Below are 25432 nucleotides of genomic sequence, written 5' to 3' on the forward strand. Positions count from 1 at the left end.
GCACCGGTACCTGGTTCAGCACCCAAGGTGGGACCAGGAACGAACTTGCCACGTGCCTCTCCGCCTACCGTCGAAGAACCAACACCCATGGTGGGGCCGGGAACACTCAGCAAGAACCAGCTGGCCTCCAAGCCGACCTCAACAAACCCGAGCTCGACGCTGAAGGAAGAAAGAGGAGTACATTCCCGCGTAAAAGGTTAGATAGTACTAAGAAAGAGGTGGGTGGAACTGCAAAATTAATAAAGGTACCAATTGTTAAGCCCAGGAGTTTTACCTTAGTCTTCCCGAACTTCCTTGCAACATAGTGTTGAATGGTAAGCGTGCCGACCCTAGGGATCGTTTGGGGTTCACAGGACTTCCTACCGATTGGCTAACAGCCAGTAGATATAATCATTTTTTTCGAAACGGTCAAAACGAATACTACGATATCAAAGCTATATATAAATAAGTTAATATTCAATATCTCGTTGAGATGGGTTTGTGTAACAATTTTGATATGCTCTCCTGATCGGGATAGGTTAAGTTATAAACTGTACACAAGTCGTTAGATTCAATGGTTTACTTTCGGAAAAAACATCTACATTACGCGATCTACAGGCCGCAAGGATGCCGCCTCGATCCCTTATTTTTGTTTTAAACATAAATGACATGACTTGTCTACTAGATAAGTCAAACGCACTTCTCTATGCAGACGATATTAAACTTTGTTAAAATTGTCACATTGCATTGGGAATGAACTTGTGAAAATAACTTACAAGAAAGCAGGCTTCGGACGGCTCCTGAGGTGTCGCTCATAAGTGCAAGAGTAAAGCTTAACAAAGAGGTTTGGAACCCACACTCTTGTGAGCGGCAAACCGCACACACTCTGCACATGCTTCCTGTAAAATAAATGTTCGACACTCACTTACATGAGTGACGTGTGCTCCGTCAGTGTCCCAGTAAACATAAATCGGCAGAGAGGTAACTCAAATCGACAGAGGGATCGTATCGATCTCTCTAGCGATTTTGCATCATCTAATCGGCAGAGAGGAACACACCATACGCGTGCCTTGGATGAGTGCCACGAAATAATCTAAGACACGCCCTCCAGAGAAACACACGAAAACAACCCGAATCGTGTTTGTTTCTCTTCGAGACGCGTGCTTGCCTGCCTGCGAAGTCGACTGCTACGATTGAAAGCACGCATATAAAAAAACACGGAGATAAATGCTACCACACCGTACGAGAGTACGATTCAAACTAATTTCGCATGTACGCATTCGTATTCGTTTCCTCTAGGTATCTCGGCAGGACAAACCGAATGAGAATTTTTGCGTTTTTGGAGTGTCGCGGAAATTAACCGTTTTATTCTAAGTTCGATGACTTAACTCCAATTTTTTGCATGCTCTGTCGATTTCTGAGAGGACGCGCTTACTGGGGTTGCTCTTAGAGTTACTCTTAGTGTTAACACTTATGGAAGTTAAGTGTGTTTTAGGAAACCGTCCTTCCCATCGTGACAAAATAGACGCACAGAAAGCACAGCTCGCAAGCGGTCGTGCTGAGTTTCATATTCAAATGGTTTTTTATGAAATTAATGAAATGAAAAATAATCGTTTACATCTTAACTCAATCCAGGGGTGCCAGGTGGTTTTTGTTAAAAACCAGAACAATGCAAAGCAAAAAATCTGGGTTTGTCTGGACACCTTTTGAATCATGGAAATCACAAGCAGCTGCTTAGATTGCATAAATATAGGCGAAATACAGGTGCTGTAAACGCCTTGATTTATGCAATAGCAGCAAGCTCCTTCTTGGCTGACCTGTAGTTTGTAAAGAAAAACACCATTTAAATGTCATTTGAACCAAAGATTACCATCTGTTATAGATTTATTCGATTTTCTCAAAGTTTAACCCCTGATCACACTCACAGGAGCTAAGAATAAAAATTCAACTGTTTTCTGGCTATTTTTTTTTGTCAAATTTTGCAGGTTTGCAATACCGACGGTAGGTGGCGAACCTACAATTTGTACGATACAAATGCCCTATAGGAAAAATGCACCTGTTTAACTCGATTTTATCATAGGGATTGCATATTTTTTAGAAAGTCGGGTAACACTTTCTAACTGGGATAGCATTTCTTCAAATCAATCGAGGCGCACCCTGGAATCGATATTGCGTACTGTTGGAAAAATTATCCAACAAACCAAATCAAGTGTTCAGTCAGTGCGGTCAGTGGTTAAACTATAATCTTTAGAGGAGCTACTCCCAACTATGAACGAAGTAAAGGAGGCATTCGACAGCTGAATAGCAACAAGTCGGCTGGCAAGGATGGCATCGCAGCTTAACTTATCCAAATAGGCCCGGACAATTTGACCGTTTGCCTACATCGGTTGGTGGTTCGGATCTGGGACACAGAACAGCTACCGATCAACCGCGAGAGCTCTTGAAAATTATGATCGAAGAAGCCTTTCCCGGGAAGCTGACCAGACTGATTAAGGCAACGAGCTGCGGATTTAGGGTGAATATTCGAATTTATTTGAACCACGCAGGAGGCTTCAACAAGGCGATGGTTTATCCGACAACGTGGTGCTAGAAAGTGTCATTTGACAAGCGATGGGCGAAATGCGAGGCACGATTTTCAACAGATCCAGTCAACTTATCTGCTTTGCAGGAGACACTAACATAGTCGGAAAATAATCTGCGGCGGTGGATGAGATCTACCGCAAACTGAAACGCTAAGCAGAAAGGATTGGGTTAATGATTATTACATCCAAGACGAAGTATATGCTGGTCCGAGACCGACCGAGCCCGCTCTTCCAGTAATATCAAGGTCACGATCGACGATGGCGACCTGGAGATAGTCGAAAATTTTGTCTCTCTCAACTCACTGCTAACCTTAGTTCCAAGCAAAAGTTTAAGCCATTCTAGAATGCACTTTAGCCTGTTTGAAAAGAGGTTACAGGTACACAAGTATCTATATATTCTCTGACAGCCAGGCCGCTCTTCGAGCACTAAGTACGTTCACATGTTACTCCAGGCTAGTATGGGAGTGTATTGTTACACTAAGAAACCAGGTCATTCGAAACAGAGTATTTTTATTCTAGGTTACAGGCCATTGCGGTATCCTAGGAAACGAAGAAGCAGACCGGCTAGCTAGGGAAGGAAGGCCTGTTAATTGGACCTGAAATTTTCTTCGGGCTATCGAGGATTGCCTTGATTACTATTGTCTCCAACTGAAGAACAGCAGAGGGAGCAGCTCAGGCGAGCTTCATTGAACCAAACGCACGACTCTCTTAAAACATGTTGAACTTAAGTAAGCACGAGTTAAGTACTTACACAGGTCTGCTGCGCCCTCCTTAATAGGAGAGAACGTATACTTGGGCCAAAGTTAATAAGCGCACAAGACATATGATTGCATATCAGCCCTAAGAACGTCATATCATACATCTTTGATAACATACCCGATTGGGATAAAATGCTTAATCAGCAATCAACTGCCACTTCAACCCATAGTGCAGTTGAGCCTGATAGCATACAGGTACGCGGGGTAATTACCACAATAGATCAACTACGAGTCGCAGTGGGGCTTTTCCCTACAAGGAAAAAACAACTTGGACAATAACACCAGCCTTGAGACCAGCGGCGAATGATCAGCAGAATTCGTACCTACTATGGACTCCACAAGCAACTGCGGTCGAGAAGACTTAGCCCTCGCACGAAGTGTAACCTGTATACGACGCTCATATTTAGAGCCGGTTGTTCTCTACGGGCATGAGACGTGGATATTGCTCGAGGAAGACCTGCGCAAACTCGGAGTATTCAAGCCACGAGTGTTAAGAACTATCTTTGGCGGCGAGCAGGAGAACAGAGTGTGGAGGTGGAGGATGAACTAGGAGCTCGAGCGACTCTACGGCGAACCCAGTATCCAGAAGGTGGCGAAGCCTGGCCGGATACGCTGGGTAGGACATGTTGCTAGAATGCCGGAAGACCGTCCTGAAGCGTGATCTGGCGAATGTGGAAAGCCCGAGAAATTGATGAACGATTGCCATGAACCGAGTGTATTGGAGAAATATTGTTCATCACGTTATGTCGTGAGACGGAAAAGCATGAAAAATTTAAAAAAAAATAAAGACATAGATTTTCTATACATTGAAGTAATATAAAATTTTGTTTAAATTGCCGATTATCAAACCGTGTGGGCTCAATGTGTCTATGGATGGTTTAGCAAAGTTTCCCTTTCTCTGACAATATTTTTGTATAATTTCTTCAAATGTGTTAGGAACTGATAACTTTCAAACGTTGTAGCTGTAATTTTATAAAAATATTTTTAAAATTTTATGTAATGAAATATAGGAGGTTTATCAAATTTTATAATATCTTTTTTGTGATCCTTAATTCTAATACATTGTCTCATAACTTTTCCTCGATCTAAATAATTTCTGGAAAAGTAAACTTAACTTTGCAAAATAGAATCTGTGAAAGTTAAAATTAAAATTGTTTTTGGCAATTTTAAGAAACCAGACAAGCAGCCTATGTTTTTTGGAAAAAAAATGCCAGAAAAATAAAACCCGTTGCGTAAAGTTTAGCTTGAATTTACGTGTGGCTTTCTGGTAGGCCTGAGAATTATTTTAGCATGCAGTGCGTTTGATTAACTGAGTTTTACTTTTCCCAAACCAACTTACTGTGATTTTTTTCATAGCGAATCTACAACTTACTAGAACTTTTCCATTCGAGCCAACACCACACTGACTTTTCTGAAGGAAAGTTCGATTTGCCGCGTCCGTGCTATTTTTCTTCAGAATGGCTGCCAACGATGGACATTCCGCCAGGGACACGCATCTTCCTGGCTGCTGCTTCGGGTTGACGCATGGCTCGTTCAGTCCTAAGTAGATAAGTACATTGAAGAGATTGTGTTTCATTCAGATTATCTGCAGCCTCCGGATTGTAAATCCAGTTTGTTTCTTGCCTAATGCGAAAGAAAATTGCACTTGAAAACCGACTAGGGCCAAGGCCAATAGAATGACCATGTCCCTGAACAGTATCATAGTACGAACACCTTAGTGAACAACTTCAGGAGACGAAAATTAACACTACCAGAAGACGCGAAAAAGCGACCGGACAAAATTCTGTTTTGAAGACAACTGAATTGATTGAGAGACAATCGTAAATTCAAGAAGACAACTTTTGTTCGGGTGATTCCGGTTTTCCCATTTGAAGTTGTGTTAGTAGAAAGCTAATTTCAAAAGAGTAGCGATAATCAATTTGCATCGATTGCATAATGTAGCATTTTAAAACTGGTTTATGGTTTATGGTTATCGTTCGGAATGATTTGTTTTATTTCTAGGAATAAATGGTGATTAGAAGTCGTGTTTATGATATCATAAACAAGCTTTTTTTTAACAATCAACAGTAAAGTATGGGTAATCTCAAACTTAATAAATGTGTAACGCTTAAGAACATATGAGAGATCAAACCTAGAGCGCTTTGAGTAGAAGAAATTGAATAGTTGGTGAAAATGTGAACAGGGATTTTGTTTTGTCAACAGCTTTTGGACTGTGTTTTTGTTTTTATTATTTATTTTTTCTTTTATCAACGATTTATCGACAGATAAGATCCCGACCTCTCAAACCCTCTCACTCTACTCCATATTTTTCTTGATCCAGTCGATATACTTCGGCACGTTGGTATAAACACCGGGCACTCCAGCAATACCACACTTACTCGGCCCGAAACTGACCACCCCATAGAGAAAAAAATTGTACCCATCCCGCAACATCAGCGGTCCACCGGAATCTCCGGAACAGGTATCCTTCCCGTGATCTCCACCGGCACAGATCTGCGTATCTCGGATGCTAATACGCTGCTGTTGATACACCGACGTACAGCTGTATTGGTCCGTTACCTCCAGATCGATCTTTAGCTTCACTCTGCTGCCAGTTCCTGTAAATATTTGACGTTAGCTCAACAGTACTAAAGGAGACATTTTTTATTTTAAAATTCAAACAAACCATGCTCGGTTTTCCCCCAACCGGCCGCCGTAAGTTTGGATCCCTCAATATTTCGGGTCCTGGCAGTACTCGTCAAAGGCAAACAAATCGGATGAATGTAGTCCCCGAAAGGAATGTTCCGATCCATCCGAACTAGCGCTATATCGTTTACGTTGTCCTTGGTTCGATAGCCTTCATGGACTTTCACCTTGTCAACGCCAACGTCCAGGGGTGCATCGGCACAAGCGTCGTTAATACAATCCGGACCCTGGTTCGAGGTGTCGTATTCCCCCAACCGTACTCCGATGCTGAAATCAGATAGAAATTAAAGTCACTAACCTTCAAATCTGAAAAATCACGCTCCACTACTCACATATCCCACTTCCCGTGTTGAACGCAATGGGCTGCCGTGAGGACGTAGCGCACATTGATAAGAGAGCCGCCACAGTGGAACCCGGTGACACCATTCGGTTTGCGGTATTTAAGCAATGCCAACCATGGGAACTCATCCAGATCCGTCTGTTGGCCGCCGACGATGCGATCGCCCAAATCGAGGCCGCATTCGTTCGTTGCCGGCAGTTCGTTGCTTTGTTCGATCACCGGATTGGCGCAGCAGACCTGTGGGCGATAAGGGAACAGATTTAGGTTATTGAGGATTGGTGAAGTGTTGTTTATGACCACGGCATCAATGTTTACTTATGCTCTGTAGCCACCTGTACACAACGCTCATTAGACCGTTTGTCCTCTACGGGCACGAGACGAACATATTGCTCTAGGAGGACCTGCGCACACTCGGAGTATTCGAGCGACAAGAGTTAAGAACCATCTTTGGCAGCGTGCAGGAGAACAGAGCGTGAAGGCGAAGGATGAACCCCGCGCTCGCGCGACTCTACGGCGAACCAGAAGGTGGTGAAGACTGGACAGATACGGTGGGCAGGACATGTTGCAAGAATGCAGGACGACTGTCCTGCAAAACAGGTGTTCGCTGCGAATCCGAAGGAACGAGACAAGGAGAGGCGCAACGAGCGAGGTGGTTAGACCAAGTGAAGCATGATCTGGGAATGCCCGCCCAAGTAACAATTTCAGCTTTATTATGTTCAGCAAAATTTCGTTTGGACTATAGCATTAATCTTCATAAAAAGCTAAAGCGCATTCTTTAACATCACCTGGACTCTAATAAAGCCAAAATTAGGCTATTTGGCCCTACTCTAGAAACATCATCATGACATATCATTGTTGGTCACCGATGCTTGGAATTTTTGTTTTTTTTTCTATTCTGTGAGTTCTCGGAGTTTTATTTTTATTTTTTCCAGCAACCATAATGGTTGATGAATGATGATTGCATTATTGAGATATGATCTGGTAAAATTAATAGCCAAAATACCAAAGTTTTAACCATATTATGAGCCTCTTTTGTACTGCCAGTCAAGATTTTAGGTAAAATGTGTATGAAATAGTATCTTAAAATAAATGCACCTCGTCAAATCTGATGGTCAATCATGATGGAATTGATGGAAAATGGGCCAGAAAAAATATTTTCCAATGCTTGAATTGTGAATCCATTAACATGGCGTCATTTTGTGCCCTTCGATTTGGCAACCAACATAGCGTTAGGGGCCGTTCACTTATTACGTAAGCACGATTTCGGTAATTTTTAACCCTCCCTCCCCCCCTGGTAAGAAAAAGTACGATTTTTCAAAACCCCCCCTCCCCCCCTTGTAAGATCTTACGTTTTTTAATCTTTGAGAAATTGGCACGTTTTTTTTTTTTAAATAAAAACTTCAAAGTTTTAAAATTGTGACATCTATGCTTCAAAGCAAAACACTTTTAAAGTAAAACTTAATAACTGCATTTGAAGAGCACAATTTAAACAAAACTACAGATGAAATGTCATAAACGATTATAGAAAATATTTTTGAAGACATAGCATGTTCGGGGTAGCAATAGTCTTCAATAAATTTTCACTATCGAATAAACAATATATAATTTAAATTCCAATTTAAAAAAGGGTGGAAGATCAGGCTAGGGGCTGTTCACTAATTACGTAAGCACATAGGGGGGGTGGGGGGGTTTCATATTTGCTTACGATCTCTTACTAGGGGGGTAGGGGGGGTTTCCAAAAATCTTACGTAAGAAATATTACATGAAAAATTCATCACAGCCACAGCCATACGAAACCATATAACTCAGGTTTTTTTTACTCACTACCTATTTGTTGGTTAATTTTTATATTATGTTATTTATCTTTTAATGTCTTTGAATTAATAAAAAAAATACTGAGGTTCTATGAAACTTATAGAGAACAAATTCAAACAAACATGTCATCAAAAACACTAAATCACATGGTTAAAAAAGATCGTCGCTTTTCGCTTTCCATCATAACAATCTTTTTAATTGGAAAATTTATAGAAACGACAAGGAAAATGGCGCGTTGTGACACCACGATTTGAATTCATCATTTTTAGAAAATGACTTCATCCAGATAAGGCGCTTTAAATAATCAATTTCTTGACAGGTTTTTCAATGATAGACACCACCAACTCTAAATTTTACAAAAGATTTACCAAAAAATCCTAAAACTTTATCGCTTACCGCTGAATGAGTCTGAGCTTTTAGGTTAGTTGACAATGTGATTATCTTCAAACATTTTTGCCCCAATTCTAGTAGTACAGAATGATATACTTTTTAAAAGATTTTTATGATTTTCAGGTAAAAAACATAACAAATTTTTGTATGGTACCTTCAGCTAACCTGATCTTTCTTTTTGAAATCGGAATTTAGATTTTATATTGTTTATTCGATTGGGGAAATTTATTGAAAATTATTGTTACCCCAAACATGTCTTGAATAATGTTTTCTTCAATCGTTTATGACATTTCATCTAATGTTTTGTATAGATTGTGCTTTTCAAATACAGTTGTTTTAATTTTACTTAAAAAAAAGTGCTTTGCTTTGAAGCATGTATGTCACGTTTTTAATATTTTCAAGCTATTTTTGAAAAAAAAAACGGGTCAATTTCTCAAAGAATAAAAAACGTAAGATCTTACTAGGGGGGGAGGGGGGGTTTTGAAAAATCTTACTTTGTCTTACCAGGGGGGGAGGGAGGGTTGAAAATTTCCAAAATCGTGCTTACGTAATTAGTGAACGGCCCCCTAGCACAAGGTGCCATAAAATTTTTTATGTTTTTGACCTTAAAAAAAATCATTGTAACTAGAATTGGTGCAAAAATGTTTATCAACATTCATGTTGTCAACTTACCTAAAAGCTCAGACTCATTTCAGTGGTAAGCGACAAAGTTTTGGGATTTTTTGGTAAATCGTTTGTTAAATTTAAAGCTGATAGTGATCACTGAAAAAACTGTCAAGAAATTTTTTCTTGATGAAGACATTTTCGAAATACGTTGGATTCAAATCGTGGTGTAACAACGTGCCACTTTCTTTTTTGTTCCAATAAATTTCTCTTTCTGAAAAAAGCGACAATTGAGACGATCTTTGTAATGTGATTTAGTGTTTTTGGTGGCATGTTGGTTTGAATTGATTCCCTATAAATTTTATAGAACTAGCATTTTTTTTATTATTTCAAATATTTTCAAAGATATATAACAACAGATAAGAAGTAAGAAAAAAATTAAACTTGAGGATTATGGTTTTGTATGGCTGTAACGAATTATCAAAGTAACATTTCTTACGTAAGATTTTTGGAAACCCCCCCTACCCTCCTAGTAAGAGATCGTAAGCAAATGCGAAACCCCCCCACCCCCCTTATGTGCTTACGTAATTAGTGAACGGCCCCTTAGTCAATTCGATTTGACGTTTCTCTCGCACAGGGGTGTCAGGTGTCCTGATTTATCAGGATTTGTCCTGATTTTCGAGAGACCGTCCTGATTTTTCAAAAACGCTTGAATTGTCCTGATTTTTGGAAAATCGCCCTTAAAATGTCCTGATTTTTTGAAAATATCCAAATCTTAACTAAATTTATTGTTAAATGATGAAAACATCAAACAAATCTTAAATAAAATAGTTTAACCAGTTAAACCAAAGAGATTCTTCGATTCAAATGACATTTAAATGAGGTTTTTCGATATTAACTGGAGGCCGGCCAAGGTTATTCTTGCTTCAGTTGCATAATTCGAGGCGTCATCAGCATTTATATTTCGCTTTAGTTATGCAATCAGAAGCAGAACTGCATTTTGTTTTCACCAATTTGGTGGTGTCCTGAAAAATCCTGATTTTTTCTTGGCGGTGTCCTGATTTTTGACAGAACGACCTGGCACCTCTGCTCTCGCAAGCCAACCAATTACACGCTTAGGATGAGTTCCTCATTTCTGAGTTGTTAATCCTTAGTATAGTAAATGAGGACAGACATTTTAAATGAAAACGGATTGATTGTTAATCACCCGTGGAATAAATCATGAGTTGAAGTCAAATTTCGTTGTCTGACGCCATCTTGAAATCCAAGATGGCGGCTTCCGCTGATCTTTCAAATGTTGTAAATGACATAAAATCGCATGAAACCCCATCAATATTGGTATTGGGTGAAAGGGCTAAACGAGTAGAAGTCGAATTTCACTATCAGACGCCATCTTGAAATCCAAGATGGCGGCATCCGCTGAAATTTTAATGCTGTAAATGTCAAAAAGTCGCATTAAACAACCACTATATTATTGGTATTGGTTGAAAGGGCTAATCTAAAAGAAGCCGTTTTTGAACTCCAAGATGGCGTCTTCCGCTGAACTTTGAAATGCTGTTAGTCACTGAGAATCGCATGAAAGGCCCACAATATTGGTATTTGGTGAAAGGGCTAAACTATAAGAAGTCGAATTTCGCTATCGAACGTCAACTTGAAATCCAAGATGGCGGCTTCCACTGAACTTTAAAATGCTGTATATCACTGAAAATCACATGAGACTCCCACAATATGGGTATAAGTTGAAAAGGATCAACGAGTAGAATACAAATTTCGCTATCAGGCGTCATCTTGAAATCCAAGATTGCGGCTTCCACTGAACTATAAAATGATTGAAATCATTGAACGTCACTAAAAATTCCCACAATATGGTCATTGAGTAAAATGGCTAAATCAGTTTAAGTGGAATGTCTCTATCAGATCATCTAAAATCCAAGATGGCGACTTTCGCTGAACCTTAAAATGCTGTAAATAACTAAAAATCGCATGAAACCCCCACAATATTGGTATTGGCTAAAGGGCTAACCTAGAAGAAGTCAAATTTTGCTATCAGGTGCATCTCGAAATCCAAGATGGCGGCTTTCAGTGAACTTTAAAATGCTGTTAACACTAAAAATCGCATGTAACCCTCACAATATAGGCATTGTGTGAAAGGACCAAACGAGTAGAAGTCGAAGTTTTCTATCAAACGACATCTTGAAATCCAAGATGGCGGCTTCCACTGAGCTTTAAAATTCTGTAAATGGCTAAAAACCGCACGAAAGCTTCACAATATTTGTACACGCTCGAACATTTTGTGTTGTCAAAATCGAACGATTTTTTTCCCAACTTTGTTTTTACTTAGTACTACATTTTTTATCATGTTTTTGATGCATTTAGCACTTTTCGTGTTTTGTCGATGGTTTTTGTTTTTTTGCCATATTTGCTATTTATGTCATTGTATTATGTCTATCATGCTAATATGTCTAAATTGTATTGGTCCTATTAAAGCGAAAACTATAAGGTTATGTTGTTTCTGTTATTTGTTTGATTTAGGGACATGTGCCAAAATCGGATGTTTTCAAAATCGAATGTTGCCAAAAAATATCGGGGTCTGTATTGTGTTTGCTTTGTGCGATTTTGGGTCATTTAGACCATTTCAGAGTAAAGCGAAAAGAGAAAATCGACTACTACTCGTTTAGCATTTTTACCCAATACCAATATTGTTTTGTTTGTTGTTGAATTATAGAGACTTTAAACACCAATATTGTTGGGGTTTCATGCGATTTTCAGTCATTTACAGAATTTCCGAGTTGAGTGGTTGCCGCCATCTTGGAATTTAAGATGGCGACGGACAACGAAATTCGACTTCTACTCGTTTATTACTTTCACCTAATAACAATATTAAGAAGGTTTCATGATATTTTTAATTATTTACAGCTTTGGAAATAAAAGCGGAAGCCGCCATCTTGTATCAATGATGGCGTCAAGCAACAAATTTTGTTCCTCTTATTTGAACTCTTCCGGTAAATCGAAATTTTCATAGATTTTTATAATTTTTTATTATTTTAACTCAAAATCAACAAACAGAACTTATCAAAAAAGTGTAAAAATGGGAATTCCAATTCAAATAGGTGCTATCTAATCTGAGCGTGTCCTGTTTTGACCTCTTTATCGAGAACTTTCACTAAGTTTTATGGCGGCTTAATAATCAGGCACTGAGTACTATTATATAACATGCAAAAGAAAGCTTGGAGCAAACTTCTAAGTTTGTGTTTTATTATAGTTTAAACATAGCATTCCTAACTCTTTCTAAATAAATAAAACAGTATGTTTAATGGAAGATTTATGAGCGTTTTCGAAACTATCTGAAAAAAGATGGTCGATTCATGAATATAAGTATTTTGCATGACCATAATAAAACCATCATAAAACGAGCTGCACAAAAAAGCCATCATAAAACCATAATAAAACATCGAAATACTAGTTAGCTTGATCTGTGTTACTTGGGCGAGCAGTTGGAGAACGGGTGTCATGGACCGAGTGAATTGGAGGAATATTGTTCAATAGTTTTTTTTTCTTTTTTTTTTTTAAATTGCGACCCAGAGATGGGTCTTGACTCAAACATTCAGCGAAACTTTTTTTTTGTAGAGAAATGAATCCAACTTAGATGAAATTTCAGGGACTAGATAAGAGAAAATCGATGTTGAAAAACATGCGAAAAAAACATGTTCATTAGGTTATGTCGTGAGACGGAACACCAAATAAATAAAAAAAATAATGTTCTGTAGTCGGTTACATGATGACATCGGCCAGTCGGACATCGTCTTGTAGATGGGTAACATCGAGCCCGAAACCAGTCGCCAAGAAAGATAATTTTAAATCCTTTTATGTTAGTAAGAACGTCAAGTGTCGTGTCTTGTAATACGCCGTATATTATATGTGTAACATGATGATCGTTGAACATCTATTCTTGGAACATGACGCCATGAGATGGGGAGTAAATGATAGCATCATCGCAACGAAACTTACAATAAATTAGACCCCAGCTCCGAATAGAATTCAAAATCTAAAAATGAAAGTGACGTAGCTGATCATAACGGATATTTCAAAAGTGGTGCTAAAAATAGGTTATCAACTACATCATTCCCCGACCTGTGGATAAATGTCGTTTCGGATTTACTACTGAATCCGGCGAACCGCTCCGGGATAAAGGCTAGAGCTGTATCGAATGACGGTTTCGGTCAACATCCAAAATTTTAACTGTATTCGGTGAAACAAATATTCCGCCACAAATTTGTTGAACTTTAAGAAAAAATGATGTGGTATTCAAAATGTTCAGACTTTTATTAAGTACATCCGATTACTTGTCGCTTGTAGGGCGTTTATCAAATCGAGAATGAACTCTAGAGCAATCTCAGGCCGAATATGTCAAAACCGGTGCCAAGTAATTTGAAATCGCTTATTTGATATCGAATTAAATGAGGGTCGAATTTTAGCCACATACATATCTTTAAAATACAGTAGTTTCTCGATTTTATCACTATTCGATTTTATCAATACTCGCCAAATTCACGCTCGATTTTATCACGGTTATTGTTTCGATTTTATCACGATTTTTAAGAAATCATTCAGAAACCATTACCAGGTCCTTAATTTTCATTCAAAAGCATAGAACGTCTTTGTTTATGATATTTTTTATGGTTTATGTTATAGGATATACATAGGTATCCAATAATATGAAAATGCCATTGAACTGCTTATTTTATCTATAGGGGAGAGTGGGGATACTTGATCCCCTTTTCTTATTTTCACCATATCTTTTCGGAAAAATTTAGCAACTCGCCGTCTTTGACATTTTCTGACAGCTTGTAACTTCAAGTTTCTATGCTCCAAAAATAAGAACGATACTTGAGCTCGTTGATGAACTAGAAGCATTTTCGTGGGAGTAAAAAAATTGCGATTTTTCTGAAGTTAGGGGAGACTTGATCCCCTATTGAAGGAGACTTGATCTTTTATTCAGGAAGCCAATCCTTGTATAAAAATCAAACAAAACCCCAAGATAGAATGTTAATTGACTATTTTGGTCACGTTTGTTCTCATTTCACAATTTATAGCAGACATAAGAAGAAAATTCTATAACTTTGTCTCAACGCTATAACACTGCATACTTAAAGGCGCTATTTTTTATAATTAAGAGAAAATTAGTTATTTTTGCTCTTTTCTTTAGACAATTGTTTGATAAAATTAAATTTTTTGGATTAATATCAGTAATTTCATAATCAGCAATCATAACGATCATTTCAGAAGAAGAATATGCCGTTTGGAAGGGGGATCAATTGTACCCAACTTTAGGGGATCAATTGTACCCATAATCAACATTTTAGAAAACTTTTTCTGAAAAAAGTTGAGAGTTTTCCATTGCTTTGAAAATATGGCATTATGAAGTTCATTTTACGCTCGAACGATTGATGCATTGGAACAAATGTTTTTCTCATAATTTTCCCATGTAAGGAACATTTTAAAGTTATGAAAAAAGATCTTCAAGTTACATTTTGTGAAATTTTTAAAACAAAGTGCAATTACTCAAACAATTACTTTGTTAAAAATTTTTAAACTACAAACATTGTTATTTTGCTCATTTTGGCACATTTTTCTAGAACATTTGATCTTTGTAAGACATTCCATTTTCGAGATATAGCTGAGGAATCAAGTATCCCCAGGGATCAAGTATCCTCATTCTCCCCTATAGTGTTTAAAATCGTCATTTGGATTTTAAAAACGCTTGTAATATTCGACATAAGTATTTTAACGTCACGCTGATGCTAGTGTTGTTACTTGAGTTGGTTATTCGGTTTAAAAATTTTAACTTTTTTGGTTATGCGAATCATTTAAAAATGTAGGTGAATTTAAGCGGTTTTGAAAAGATATAAGTGTCTCTGATTTCTTTGTTGAACTTGTTTATTTTGAAGGGTGGCGTGCGTTATCCTTATTGGATAGCCTATAGTATTGTCTGAATGGATAATTTTGGAAGAATAAAATGAAATTCTGCTAGCTTTGTCTGAAAATATGACTAAGATTTCTGTTTTTCTACATATAAAGACAAAAGATTATCTGCCCATAAAGCAAATTTCGAGAAACACACTGAAAAAGTCTTAATTGAGCAAATTTAAAATTTTTTTCGAATAAATATACTTTTAGTTCATCGAAGGTGTTAAGATTAAAATATTGAAATTTGAAATAAGCAGAAACAATTTTTTTATGCTAGTTTTTTTAAACTTTTTTTCAAAATCGAAATAAGAGATAACGGCTGTTAAGTTTCCATCAAAACAAAATAATTCACTTTAATTAAATGTAGACTATCAAATGGATTTACAACATGGTTTTATTTCAAGAAAAAGCCGCAAAATTTGCTTTAGGGAAGAATAATTTGAACTGAAAACGATCCTTTTTGTTTAGTAATCTTTGATAATTACGCCTTATGATCAAAAATTATTGGTACAAAACGTTTCCACTACTGAAAATCTTATAAATTATTGATTAAAGACAGTAAAAATACTTTTTTCTACTTCAATTTTTAGTTCCGCCAAATTCACGGTTTCGCCATATTCACGGTGAAATTTTTTTTGACCGTGATAAAATCGAAAAACTACTGTAGTTGTTGAAAAACGTCGATCTTTAACCTTCAACATATCTTACTTTCTACCACACCTATTCGCAAGACTTGGCAGTTTTGGGTGATATTTTTTTTTATAAATTTGGGATAAAACAACGGACATCCAGAATAAATCTAGGCAAAATAGAGCGTCCCATTATGTCCAAGCACGATTATTATATAACCCTGCTCATCCGGATGACGTTTAAACAGATGATTTCTGCTGTGTGTTGTTGTTTACAGTTCGACTCAAAACTCTTTTGTTGGAAACGCAGGTTGCAGTGGTGGAATAGAGTTATCTTTATTCAGGTTTGCTCATCAAGTCCTTAAACAACTACCAATTAAATAAATAAGCGAAAGCTATTTGTCACTTTCCTCTTCTCATATTCTCTAACTGGAAATGTACTCATTTCTCAATGAGTACACCTCATTTCAATTCGTAAATTGAGAATGCTGAACAGCTTCGCGTGCCTCGCCCTTGGTAAACCTTTGTGTACGCATCAGCTGGCTGATCCTCAGTAGAGATGTTTATCAAAGAAAGCTGACCGCTTCTTACGATCTCTCTGATGAATACTTCACGTCCAGATGCTTCATACGCTGATGGGTTCGCGCCTCTTTCAGGTACTGGATGCAAGGAATGTTGTCCTCCATTAACGTGGAAGGAGTGCTAACCACACCCAATTCACCCAGAATTTTTTTAAGCACAATACTTCATTGACTAATTGACTGCATGACAAAGAACTGACAGACTGACCATCTGCTGACGATTCGTTGACCACGAAACTAGATTCCCGAAGATCATGTAAGCGTAGCCTGATACAGATCTTTGATAAGCGGAATCGTTGACAAAATCAGCATTACCATTACATCCGATGAGTGGTTCCGATTTCACGTTTCTGTGGAATACCAACGCCATATCGGTCGTACCTCGAAGGTATCGCAGAATACGCTTCAGGCCTTTCCAATGCATATCGCGCCTGGCCTGGTATTTGCTCAGTGCGCTTACCGCAGCACAGATATCTGGTATAAAAGATGTCGCCAGATATTGTAGACAACCGATCAATTCTTTGAACGGTTGTTCGGTGATAACTTCTCCATCGTTCAGCTTCCGAGGAAGAATGACCTTAACGGGTTAAACTCCTATCAAAAAGAAAAAAATCGTTCAGCTTCGTCCAGCGAACGTTTGTGTCAAGCGATATGCTAACGGGTTTACAATCGGCCATACCGAATCGTTGCAGAACCTTCTCGACGTATCCTGATTACGAAATCTCGATGACGCTATTCGGGAAGTCTCGCTTGAGGGTCATCCCAAAGATAGTCTTGACTTCCAGGAGATCCTTCATCTGGAATAGCCTCCCAAGTTCGGTCTCGATCCAGATAAACTCTGGAACGTCCGGCAATCAGGACATCATCCACATACAGGATAAGGGTGGTCCGCTGGCTGGCCCCTCTGCGCTAGCTGTTCCCTCTGGGCTTGGTCGTCTAGGTGCTGACTGATCCCTCTGGCAAGTGGTCCTCTTCCTGGTCTGGCTGCTGGCTGGTCCATTTGCCAACCGCAAGTTAAATACTTGAGGGTACCTCTCTCGAACTTACTCGTATTTTCCGTATCCAGATGTATCTGGGCCCATAATCTTTTGAAAACGCAGGTTTCAGAGGAGGAATATAGTTATCTTTATTCAGGTTTGTTCGTCAAGTCCTTAAACGACTACCTATTACATTAGCGATGCTAAAGCTTAGTTCTTTTAGAAATGGGACAGTTACGAATGCGTGCATCTCATAAACCATTCGGCACTCTCCACTTCTCATATACCCCAACCGGAAAAGTACTCATTTCTCAATGAGTGAAAGGGTTTAACTTGTAGGTGACGAAAACTTATGTCGCGAGTTCGTTAGTACGAGCTACACCCAAAATTCACCCTTAATGCTAATCATGAGTACTCTATCATACAGTTATTGGCATAAGAAAAGAACGCAGAATAGAATGGAAATTCCGGGAAGATTCCTTTTATCGTTTTCTTAAGGCAGGCAGTAAGGAAAACACAATTCCCATTCAATTGGAATCCATTCCATTTCCCGTTACCTCAACAAGACAAAGGACTACCTTAAAAGGAAGCCAACCGTCAGGAAGCCACTCAGGTGACTCAGGTAGTACACTCGTTAAGCTTTTGGATTGGCTAAACGATTTAACAATGTTGTTATGAATTCGATTCTTACCGCCATACGGCACTTGGTTTTTTTTTTTTTTTTTTTTTTTTTTTTTTTTTTTTTTTTTTTTTTTTTTTTTTAAATATGTCTTTATTTGTATCAAATCATGATTACACTTATATTACATTATTGCATTAAACTAGGTGTTCAGCTCAATAATGAACTGTTCATAGCCCTATAAGTAACTAGATTATAAAAATTTATTTATAAGATTTAAATTTGCTGAGCGCAATCAAGTTTTTAATGTAGGAGAACATCCTGTAATAGCAAAAATATTTTATACTTAAAACTAAACACTATCTTAAAATTAAACTAAACATAAAGAGAACGAATCTCTGCGATGGAAGACTGCATCGATTTGCCTCTGAAGTTGGAGATGATGTTGTTGGCCATCTCTTCGATAGATTCAATGCCTGCAATCCGATGAAGATCTTCGGTGCTGTGCCAAGGTGGAAGCCGCAAAATCATTTTCAGAACTTTGTTCTGAATCCTCTGGATGGCTTTCTTCCTCGTCGCGCAGCAGCTAGACCAAATCGGAACTGCATACATGATCGCTGGTCGGAAAACTTGTTTGTAGATGAGCATCTTATTTCGCAGGCACAACCGGGATTTCCTGTTGATGAGAGAATAAAGAGATTTAGTGTATTTATTACATTTAGATTGAATATCTTCAATGTGATTTTTAAAAGTAAGATTCCGATCAAGTGTAAGTCCCAAGTACTTCACGTGATCAGACCATTCTAATGAAACCCCATTAAAAGTTATGGAATGATTTTCATTAGGTTTTAAAAATTGAGCTCTTGGCTTATGGGGAAATAAAATAAGTTGAGTTTTGGAAGCGTTAGGAGAAATTTTCCACATTTTCAAGTAATTCAAAAAGGAATTTAAATTTTGTTGCAATCTACTGCGTACCACCCGTAAATTTCGACCTTTTGCTGAAAGCAAAGTATCATCAGCAAATAATCTTCTACCTTTTCCTTCTGGTACATCAGGAAGATCAGAAGTAAAAATATTGTATAAGATTGGCCCAAGTATACTACCCTGAGGGACACCAGCTCTAATGGGTGTCCTTTCAGAGCATGAATTTTGATAGCTTACTTGTAAGGTTCGGCTAGTCAAATAATTTTGAATAATTTTGGTGAGATATACAGGAAAATCAAATCGAGCTAATTTAGCTACTAAACCTTTGTGCCAAACACTGTCAAAAGCTTTTTCAATATCAAGAAGAGCAACACCAGTTGAATAACCTTCAGATTTGCTAGCGTTAATCATATTAGTTACACTCAAAAGTTGATGTGTAGTAGAATGTCCATGACGAAAACCAAATTGTTCATCAAGGAAAATAGAATTCTGATTAATGTGAATCATCATTCTATTCAAAATAACTCTCTCAAATAGTTTACTTAAAGATGGAAGCAAACTAATTGGTCGATAACTTGAAGGCTCTGAAGCACTTTTTCCAGGTTTCAAAATTGGAGTTACTTTGGCATTTTTCCATTTATTGGGAAAATAAGCCAAATGAAAACATTTGTTGAAGATTTTAACTAAAAAATTTAGAGTGCTTTCAGGCATCTTTTTAATAAGAATATAGAAAATCCCATCTTCCCCTGGAGCTTTCATATTTTTAAATTTTTTGAAAATCAATTTAAGTTCATCAATATTTGTCTCACAAGAACTTTCAAACACATTTTGCTTAGAAAGAATATCATCAAATTCTAGGGAAATTCGAGCATCAATTGGACTTACAACGTTTAAATTAAAATCATGAGCAGACTCAAATTGTTGGGCTAATTTTTGAGCCTTTTCTGAATTAGTTAAAAGAAGTTTATCCCCATCTTTCAAAGTAGGAATTGGCTTCTGGGGCTTTTTCAAAATTTTAGTTAATTTCCAAAATGGCTTTGAGTAGGGTTTTATATCCTCTAGTGCTTTAGCAAAATTTTCATTACGAATGAAATTTAAACGACGTTTGATCTCTTTTTGAAGGTCGCAATAAATTAATTTCAAATAAGGATCCCTAGTACGTTGATATTGGCGTCGACGAATGTTTTTCAGTCGTATCAAAAACTGAAGATCATCATCGATCAAAGGTTGATTGAATTTATGTTTAACTTTAGGTATTGAAGCGGCTTTAGCATTGACTATTGCAGTTGTCAAATTTTCTACAGCCAAATCAATATCTTCTATTGAATTCAGTGGAACGTTTACATCTAAATTACGTTCAATAAAATTCATATATCGCTCCCAGTTAGCCTTTTGAAAGTTAAAAGTTGATTTTAAAGGGTTTTCAATGGGACTTTGGGATAAAGAAAATGTTACTGGAAGGTGGTCTGAATCGAGGTCCGCATGAGTAACTAATTGACTACAATGCTCGACTAAATCCGTTAGAACCAAATCAATTGTGGAAGGATTTCTAATCGAAGAGAAACAAGTATGCCCATTAGGATATTCAACAGTGTAATAACCTGCAGAGCAGTCATTAAACAAAATATTCCCATTTGAATTTGATGAAATATTATTCCAAGATCGGTGTTTTGCATTAAAGTCACCAATAATAAAAAATTTAGATTTATTTCTGGTGAGTTTTTGTAAATCTCCCTTCAAAAAATTTTTCTGTTCACCGCTACATTTAAAAGGCAAATATGCGGCAACAATTATAATTTTCCCCATAGAAGTTTCTAATTCAATTCCAATTGTTTCTAAGACTTTTGTATTGAAAGAAGGAAGAAGTCTAAATTTGAGACGACTATTGATGACAATAGCTACACCCCCACCTTGTCGATCAAGTCGATCATTTCGTAAAATTTTAAAGAAAGCATTGCTTTTCAAGTTATTGTCTGGCTTTAAAAAAGTTTCAGTGATGGCAGCAATATGTATGTTTTGAGTTTTCAAAAATAAAAAGAATTCATCTTGGTTAGCCAGCAAAGATCTAGCGTTCCAATTCATAATATTTAAACATCTATTTGGATCCATGAGGGAATCGTAAAGTCATAATAATTTTGTTAGCATAATTAAAAGAAGTTTGGAAAGCTTCAAACATTGAATTTGCTTTCAACATAAGTTGCATCATTTCCATTAAATTGTGATGCAAAAATTTTAATTTTTCCTCAGTAATCTCACCCAAATCAACAAAATTGTTAGAATCAGAAGAGGAAGGAGAAGAAAAAGTATTTGAATTTCGGGGATTTTCCCAAGCCTTCGCATGAACGTTGAGACTTGGTTTTTTCCCATTTTTATTAGTTAAACCTGAAGAGGGCAACCCATTTTCAACCACCTCTGAAAACGATAAACAACGAGTCTGTGGCGCAGAATCAGCCCAGGTAACATTAAAATCACTTCGGGTATTACCCAGCCGTGATTCCAATGTAGGCCGAGGCTGACTGCGAACAGGCAGGTTGTTTGCCGGTCTGACGTGTGAAGACGAAAAAGAGGAAGGAGGAGAAGAAACTTTTCTGGAAACTTCGGGATTTTTCCTAGAAGCAACAATTTTTGCCCTAACGGGACATTCTAGAGAATTCGAGGAATGATTACCTGCGCAATTCGCACACTTAAAAAATTCTGTTTTTGGCTTATCACCACCAAAAAGGCATTTAGATTTTTCATGATCGAATGAGCCGCAAAACATGCATCTGGCATTCATTCTACAATTTTTAGTGCCATGACAAAAAGCTTGACAACGACGACATTGCGTAATATTTTGTAAAAAATTGGTATGGGATTTACGAAAAGGTTCAAATTTTACTCGACAATGAAACATAAGACGAGCCTTTTCCAAAATTTGCAAATTATTGACCTGATCCTTTTTAAAATGGATCAAATAAAGCTCAGGAGCAAAACCAACACTACTGGTATTATTCGTGTTGGTTCTTTTCCTCATTTGAATTACTTGAATTGGAGAAAAACCTAACAAAGAATTTAATTCAGCTGTGATCTCATCCGGTGTCTGATCGCCGGTGAGACCACGAAGTACAACTTTAAATGGACGATCACTTCTAGTGTCGTAAGTAAAAAATTGATGTTTTTTATTATTCAAATAATTTAAAATTTTTTGAAAATCATTAAAAGATTCCGCCAATATACGAGCAGTTCCCCTTCGACCGATCTGAAAAGAAATCTTCACATCCTTAACGGAAGTGACGATTTCTTTTCGAAAGGCATTGAAGTCAGGAATCGTGACCGTTATTGGTGGAATCTTTTCGTTTTTAAGAGTATAAGAAGAAGAAGGTTTCTTAGTACTCTTATCAGAATTAAATATGAATATTTCCTCATCACCGATGTTATGAAGGACATCGAATGAGTTGGAAATTTCAACTTTTTTGGGCGATGGACCTGAATTAGTTTCGGCAATACGCTTTCTACCAGCCCTTGAGCCAGCCGATGACTTCCCCATGCTGGAAAGAAAAGAGAAAATATGAATAAAAGAAAATGAAAATAATTTTAGCACTGAAAATGTCATTGCAAGACTCAGTGGCCTTTTGTTTTTCATTTGTTTGACATTCTTTAGATGAATTCGATGTCATTCAAGTCTTTGAGAAAGGTTATGGGAAATGCCATGCGACTGTTAAGAGTTTGAACTTCATTCAATAACGGAATTTCCAGTCAATAAAGTTATTTCCATTGACAAACTTTTCTTCTCGACGGATACAAATGCATAGATACATGGCACAACATGAAGTTCTTAGCCAGAAGATCGTTAGATATCATTAAATTGATGACATTGAAATTCAGAAACTAGCTGGAAAATATTTTTAATTTGAAAACATTGCCTTAATTAAAATTTAAATTCTGAAACAATATGAGTAAAACTTAAAGATTTCGGATATGAAATCCAAAATCTGAAATCTTAAATCTGAAATCTGAAATGCAATATCTGAAATCTGAATACTGGAATCTGAATTCCTAAATCTGAAATCTGGAATTCCGAAATTCCGAAATCTGACATCTGAAATCTGAAATCTAAAATCTGAAATCTGAAATCTGAAATCTGAAATCTGAATCTGAAATCTGAAATCTGAAATCTGAAATCTGAAATCTAAAATCTGAAATCTGCAATCTGAAATCTGAAATCTGAAATCTGACATCTGAAATCTGAAATCTGAAATCTGAAATCTGAAATCTGAAATCTGAAATCTGAAATCTGAAATCTGAAATCTGAAATCTGAAATCTGAAATCTGAAATCTGAAATCTGAAATCTGAAATCTGAAATCTGAAATCTGAAATCTGAAATCTGAAATCTGAAATCTGAAATCTGAAATCTGAAATCTGAAATCTGAAATCTGAAATCTGAAATCTGAAATCTGAAATCTGAAATCTGAAATCTGAAATCTGAAATCTGAAATCTGAAATCTGAAATCTGAAATCTGAAATCTGAAATCTGAAATGCAATATCTGAAATCTGAAATCTGAGATCTGAAATCTGAAATCTGAAATCTGAAATCTGAAATCTGAAATCTGAAATCTGAAATCTGAAATCAGAAATCAGAAATCTGAAATCTGAAATCTGAAATCTGAAATCTGAAATCTGAAATCTGAAATCTGAAATCTGAAATCTGAAATCTGAAATCTGAAATCTGAAATCTGAAATCAGAAATCAGAAATCTGAAATCTAAAATCCGAAATCTGAAATCTGAAATCTGAAATCTGGAATCTGAAACTGGAATTCTGAAATCTGAAATTGGAAATCGGAAATCTGAAACTGGAGTTCTGAAAAGTCTTTTCCTGAAATCCCATTAAAAAAACGAAAACCTTTCCATGATTTAGCTTTTTCTTATTATAAATATGTATTTGGAACCATTGTATTTGTATTTGGAACAATTTAATCTTCTTTTCAAATTTCTTAATTACGTCATGTTTTGAGGTGGGTCAAAAATGGTTTTGTTTTTGAAATGGAGTAAGGAGCCATAGTCACAGAACCATAGAAGTAAGTGTTAATTTTTACCGTCATATGCAAATTTCCGCATGAGTTAATTTTGATGATAAATGGAAAGCATTCAGGTGTTTTTGCTGAATGTTTCATAATGGTTAGTTCCTCGCAACCGGTTTTACCTCATCGGATTAAAAAAAACCCAACCATCGATTTTTGGTTTTCCCCGACTTGCGAGTAGTGGGTAACTTGAATTAAAAACTTACCAGGTTTCGACCCTCTTTAGTTTGGCCACATCGGCTGGCTTGCAGGAAGTTACGTTCTTCACGGGACATAAGTCGCTTCTTCAGGATGGCCACCGTTTGGGGACACTCATCCAGATAAACGCAGCTTCCGTCTGCCTGGGTAGGCGTTGTGCATTTTGCATGTAGAGCTAAAATTGAGAAAAAAAAATCCGACTCAATTACTATGATGCTTAATATTTTTTGTTCAGTTTTTTTTTCAATCAAAATTATAACAAACCTAGCGATAAACCTGGCTGAAAATAGGTCACGATGCCAATTGTGACTATCAACAACCTCACGAATGGATCCACCATTCCCATATTTCTGAACTTTAAAAAAAAATCACAGATAGTAAACGGCCAAAGCGCAACGGGAAGACGGAATTTTTGAGATTTACGTCCGAATGGTTTTGCTCTTGAATTCGTACTAGCCTGAGAGTGGTTGCGTGCCCTGTTTGGTGTTTTGCGCGCGTCGAGGAGTTAGTTTTTCCCTTTTTTTTAAACAGTTTGATGATGGAATTTCCAATAGAGCTAATTATGGTTTTATTGGATCAATGGATTGAATTATTAATACCGGTTTTTTTTTACTCCGGTGTGATCTAGTAGAGTCGTTAATATGTCATCTTTGATGTTGAATACATGTTATTAATAAATTTCCCCAGTAACCACCTACCTGTTATTATTTATACTATCTCATTTTTTTACCGATCCATTCACATTTAGCGCAGCTTTGAATTTTGAAAAGGCTGAGGGGGTGGTTTAAGCCATATGAAAATTATTACAAATAAAAAAATATCGTTTTACAACATTGTCTTACAACAGATGGATCAAAAGAGGCTTAATGCAAAACTTATTGTCATAATCAAGCCGCGTAAAACTGAATACGAAAAAGAACATTTGACCCATTCCAGAGTGGCGTCACAACGTTTGCAAAACAAGTTTTTGGTATATTGTAGATTTGTAAATTTTACTGTTCATAGTGCACAATGGAAAAAAATTATACCACTAAGTTTAGAATTCAATTTGCTTTCATTTTAAACCAAAAATATTTTAATTGAGCGAATAGTTATCAAAATATAAGAAAAAGAAATCGTGCATTATAACGCGCCACTTTTTCCACTTTTCTGACTTTTTTTATAAAACCGTATTTTTCTGCTCTTTTATTCGATCAAATCTTATGAAAATTACAGAAAAGTATCTTTGCTTTATTACCAACAAATCACTGTTTTTGTTTTTTTTTAACTTTTGATTTCAATTTATTTTAGAGCGATTGTGACTTCACAGCGCGTCATTTTGTGAT

At 36.9% G+C, this 25432-nt stretch overlaps 1 protein-coding gene across 1 annotated transcript in view; it reads right to left on the reverse strand.

Moving 5' to 3' along the window:
* Positions 1–5129, reverse strand: part of LOC129753456 (transmembrane protease serine 9-like) — a 41831-nt gene extending 36702 nt beyond the window's left edge. Inside the window, exons 1-2 of the mRNA XM_055749276.1 lie at positions 4943–5129; positions 4692–4858 (exon numbers count right to left, since the gene is read on the reverse strand). Coding sequence (XP_055605251.1) covers positions 4692–4858; positions 4943–5021 — 246 coding nt within the window. The 5' untranslated portion in view covers positions 5022–5129. The remainder of the gene's footprint in view (positions 1–4691; positions 4859–4942) is intronic.
* Between the last annotated feature and the right edge of the window lie 20303 nt (positions 5130–25432).

This window comes from Uranotaenia lowii, chromosome 3 (assembly GCF_029784155.1).
Source record: "Uranotaenia lowii strain MFRU-FL chromosome 3, ASM2978415v1, whole genome shotgun sequence".
NCBI lineage: Eukaryota > Metazoa > Arthropoda > Insecta > Diptera > Culicidae > Uranotaenia > Uranotaenia lowii.